The 4,766-nt window shown below is 42.3% G+C and overlaps 1 protein-coding gene across 1 annotated transcript in view; it reads left to right on the top strand.

Moving 5' to 3' along the window:
- TUB (TUB bipartite transcription factor) overlaps window positions 1–4,766 on the top strand; it is an 80,962-nt gene that overhangs the window by 3,850 nt on the left and 72,346 nt on the right. The window contains 1 exon segment of the mRNA XM_031061353.1: window positions 223–347. Coding sequence (XP_030917213.1) covers window positions 223–347 — 125 coding nt within the window.

The raw sequence follows: 4,766 nt of genomic DNA, 5'->3' as shown, positions 1-4,766 counted from the left end.
CCTGCACCCCCAGCCCCCCAGCCGTGCCCTGCCCCGAGCGCCCGGGCTTGGAGCGGGAGCATCCGCGGGAATAGTTGGTGTCAGACTTGCCGGACCGAGGGGAAACCGAGCCAAATATTTCGCTGCGAGCGGGATGGGCTGTTCTAGTAATAGACCCCTTTCCGAATTTGCTATTCGGAGTACATTAACACTATGGGTTTCTCTGTTTGTTTTTATTTTTAGTTTGCGTTAAAGTGTCTTTTTCAAGCTGAATTTTTACAGAAGGAAATCACGCGGGGTTTAACGATGCTCTCTGAAAACGACAGAAAGCATGTTTGTTTCATTTGTTTGGTTGTAAGTGAAACAAGGTAGATGCAGTAACGTAGGAAACAAGGACACAGTCTTACCGTCCGCCAGGGCAGGTTTAGGTTGGACTCGAGGAAAAAGTTCTTCGCTAAAAGGATGATTGGGTATTGGAATGAGCTGCCCGGGGCGGGGGTGGTGGAATCACCGTCCCTGGAGGTGTTTAAGGAACGACTGGATGTGCACTCAGTGCCATGGTCTGGTTAACACGATAGTATTCAGTCATAGGTTGGGCTCGATGATTTCAGCAGTCTTTTCCAACCTAGTTGATTCTGTGATAAACCTTTTATTTTTGTTGTCGGTAGAGATTAACGAAATTAAAAAAATGTACAGAGCACATTTTAAAAGAAAGACAGCTGCTTAAGCAGGTTAGTTGTAGTTTGCCACATTCTCAATGACAGTGTTTGTAGCAGACATATGCCTGCCACAACAAATGCAACGTGAGCACAAATGCATCACTCCTTAATACAGAGGGAAAAAAAAACCCCAAGATAGCCGCACAAGTGGAAATCTGTTATTTTGATATGTGCACATCATAGTTCAAATCAGTAGAAGAATTAGAAAGAAAGAAACATGATTACAATGAATCTGAGAATATTGCCACTCTCTCAGCAATAGCACTTTCAGCCCATGCATTTTGAAAAGATGTAAGGAATTGGCAATAAGGCTTCAAAAATGACTAGTGGATGCATTCTGATGCAATTTGAAGCCTTGTAATGAGGACAGAAATACCAGAGGAACAGCTGTTCGTGGCTCATCCCAGCAGCAGTGGAAGAGTTTTTCTGTTCTCTCACTGTACACAACGCTCTGCAGAGGCCAATGCCAAAACTTTGCTGAGGGGTTTTCTAGCAGTGGCTCCAAAGAAGGAAATAAAACATCTCTATTTCTGGTCAGTGCAGCACAAACGAAGGGAGGCAAAGCAGCAAATCTCAGAGAAACACAGATTTAATGATACTCATATCTTTTCTAATATAATGTTATTCTTGGATGTTAATGATGTGTTTATGGTCAGAAACTGCTGAAGACTGCTTAAAACCAAATGGCAACCAAACCACTGTTCTGCTCTGAAGTGTCTTTATTTAGGCTTCTAGCAGTGTTCTCTTGAGAAACTGACTTATTTTTCAGTCCTCAGAGGTAATTCTTGAGCTAGGGGTATATTGTTGCAAATCTTACTGGACTTGTGTGTGTAAAGCATCCTCCAGGATCCCCTAAACATACTTGCGGTTGTTTGTGAATGCATATGTGACTGAGTTTACACATGAAAGCACTGTGTGAGTAAATTAGGTCAAAGTACCATTTCGAGGGAGTGAAATATGCAAGGAGGAGGAGAGACCTGATGTGCACCCCTTGGAACAGATCGTCTTCTCTCTGAGAGCAAAATGCCCCATGCTTATCTGCCCTCTTGCTTCACATTCCTGTTTACTGTGGTGGGTTCAGTGGTTGCTGACTCTCAGAGCCCTGAGGAGGGTTCAGCACCTTCTTTATGGTCTGGGTGGCATGTGACAGCCAAGAGTGTCACTGCTGCTCGTGTGGGGGACAGAGCATACAGTGCTGGGCGCGCTGAAGTCTGGAAAGATGTATCCTTCTAGCAGTGGAACATATGTGCAGCTATATACCTGCATTAACTCAAGCAGAGAAGGATTGTATTTCCACTAGTAAAATGTCATCTTTTTCCTTTCAAGGGAAATGAGCCAGAGGGAGTCAGTTCCACGTGTGTCATGTACAATTCATTAAGCAGTCCACCTGCGTGTCCACAACTCACAAACTTACACTTCCCCTTTTAAGATGCTGAGAACACTTTGAGTGAGTTAACAAAAAATAGCAGGCAATTTTTTCAGTGTCAGTGCTAGTTCGTGCTGAGGTTAATAAAAGGTTCATATTATTTGTGAGTTTGTGATTTCAGTGTTTTGCCCTTATCTCTTTTCATCCTCTTTTAAGTATTCTGCTTTTGAAATACTGATAGTCATAGGATGAGTTCGCTAACATTATGAAAAATTGTTGGGAAGCTGGTTTTTAAAAGTAAATATATTGCATTTATTTTTATGGAACACATAGATAGAAATTTAAGCACATGATTAAGCACTTACTAAAGGTACACATCAGGTACAATGAGCTAGGAATTATTTAAATTGTACCCATTTTTAACAGTGTCTCTGCTCTTTATTATAAAGAGTCAAAATAGTTTAGATGCAATTAAAAAAATAATCATTTGCAGTCCATGTAGCTGCCCTCAGCCCAAAAGTGGTTTGCAATGGAAGTTAAGAGTAAGATGTAGCTTCTTGAAGAATTGTGTTCTCAAGCACAGTAGTGTTTTCCTTTGGTATCCTTCAGCAGTTTCCAGTAGAAAATACAATGCAGAAGTGTCTGGAAATCATTACAAATTTACAGGAGTTCAGATTTTTTATTCAAAAGTATGTTTTTGTTTCATATCTTTTTCTTGAACTCATTTTTAATTTATAGCATTTCTTAAATATAACATACTCATTTTTATTTTATGCTGGTATGTCTTGAATAAGTGAAGACATTCCTCATACTATAAAACTGCAGTCAAATAAAACTGCTGCTAGGTAGGATGAAAGTATCAGTAAACTCAGTTACAGTAAGGCCCCTGTCTTTATTATTATTATTTGTTCTTAATGTTTTCAGCTGCTTCTTTAACTATAAATCTTGATGCTGTAACTTTAAAAGCAGCATTTACACAACCAGCTAACCTGTTCCATGAGAAATATTCAAACACCACCAGCTGAAAAGCCCAATCCACACAGGAATCAATTTAATACAAGTCCCCAGGGTTCTCTGTGAAGGGTCTGTGTGATGCTGCTGAGCCTTTGTTTGTGTGGATAAACCTGCCATGGCCAGAGGGGACCCCATGAACTGTGCCCTGTGGGGGGCCTGGCACTTGGCACTGAGGGCACTGAAGGCACTGAAGAGAGCAGATCACACAGCCTGCATTTGCAGTGGCATAATATGTCTTGATACGTACATGATGGTGGTAATAACGCACTTTTTTTTTTGTTTGTGACAGGTTTTATTACGCTCAATTTTTGTAGCTTTCATGAATTTGCTCTGAAGTTTTAAGGCTGTGCTTAGATATTGCAGCTATAAACAGTCACAAGTTATTTACTTGCAAAGGGGAGGATTACAGTTGGAAGAAAATTGTGGAGCACAGCTGGGTTGTAAATTCATGAATCATCGCAATTAGGGCAGATAGAAAAGTGTGATGTGTAAACAAGTCCTGGAACAAGAACGGCCTTGAACACCAAGGGTATCCCACACTTGTTTCTGAGCATGTTGCTGAGGCAGTGGGATGTTACAAACCCTGAAGTTTTGGCATTGTGGAGGCAGCAGTGCAGTGGAGGGCTCACCTTGCTGCAAGGTGCAGTCTGTGACTGAGAGCATCCACTGCAGGCAGGCTCACTCCCAGCCTCCTGCTGTGGGGAATGGCATGGATAATTTACAGGAGCTGCTTTTTTAAGGAGAAGAGTTCAAAGATGTGTCTGTCCTCTTCTCTGAAACAGGCTGTCTTGTCTCAGGCTATTCAGTGTATAAAATTAGCCTGGTCATGTGCTTTTAAAACATTTAAGTTAGAGCTCTCCCTTAATGGAACTCTGTGCTCTTGCATGGAGTGCTCCTGCTGTGGTGCAGAGATCAAAGGTGGTTTGCCCAGCATCAGGGTGAGGGAGATGTCAGAGACAATTGCTACCCCGAAGCTGGTAGCCTAAATCAACCAGACAGAAAAGAGAGGTGAGGAAAATAAGTATCCCAAACCGTGGAAGTTGGGGGTGTTGGCTTAAATGGAAATGGGACAAGGCTCAAGGGAGATGAGCTGCAGAGCTGGGTGTGAAACCTCGTTGTCTTGTGCTCTGCAGTGTGCCAGAGGTGAATTTAAGAAAGGGGCTGAAGGGGCTTTGCCACCCCTTGCAGGGCCTTATGACAGTGAGTGACGCACCAGTTGTCCCAGAGCTCTGCCACCCCCCACCACCTTTGTGGTATCAGCAGCCAGATTGAGATGAAAACTGATTTTTTCACAGGCCAATGGGTTTCTGGTAGCAACAATCATTTGCAGGTTCCTGGCAGTGACAATCATTTACAAGCCATCTGTGCCAGATTTGGATCACAGCCGGGAAGTGGATATGAAATGTAATGTCTCTCCTCTTGCACTTCCCTGAGTTAGACAGTTTTGATTCTTATGCCTGAGGGTGTTTGGACATTCCCTGGAGTGGCATCTATTTAGACATGCAAGCAGCAGTTTTTCTGGAAGGTGGTACTTTTTATTTAGTAACCAAAAATTGCCATTCTAGAAAGCTGGATTCTTTTCACACTTCCTCCTCATTTTTCTTCCTCTCACACTAATGACTTATTTTCTAATTCATGCTTTTCTGTTCTTTCAACTGATGAACAGATTTCTTTTTGCCATTTTTCCC

The sequence above is a fragment of the Geospiza fortis genome, unplaced genomic scaffold (genome assembly GCF_000277835.1).
Source record: "Geospiza fortis unplaced genomic scaffold, GeoFor_1.0 scaffold327, whole genome shotgun sequence".
Classification (NCBI taxonomy): domain Eukaryota; kingdom Metazoa; phylum Chordata; class Aves; order Passeriformes; family Thraupidae; genus Geospiza; species Geospiza fortis.
Note: the sequence above shows the minus strand (reverse complement) of the source record. Positions and strands in the feature narration are given on the sequence as shown.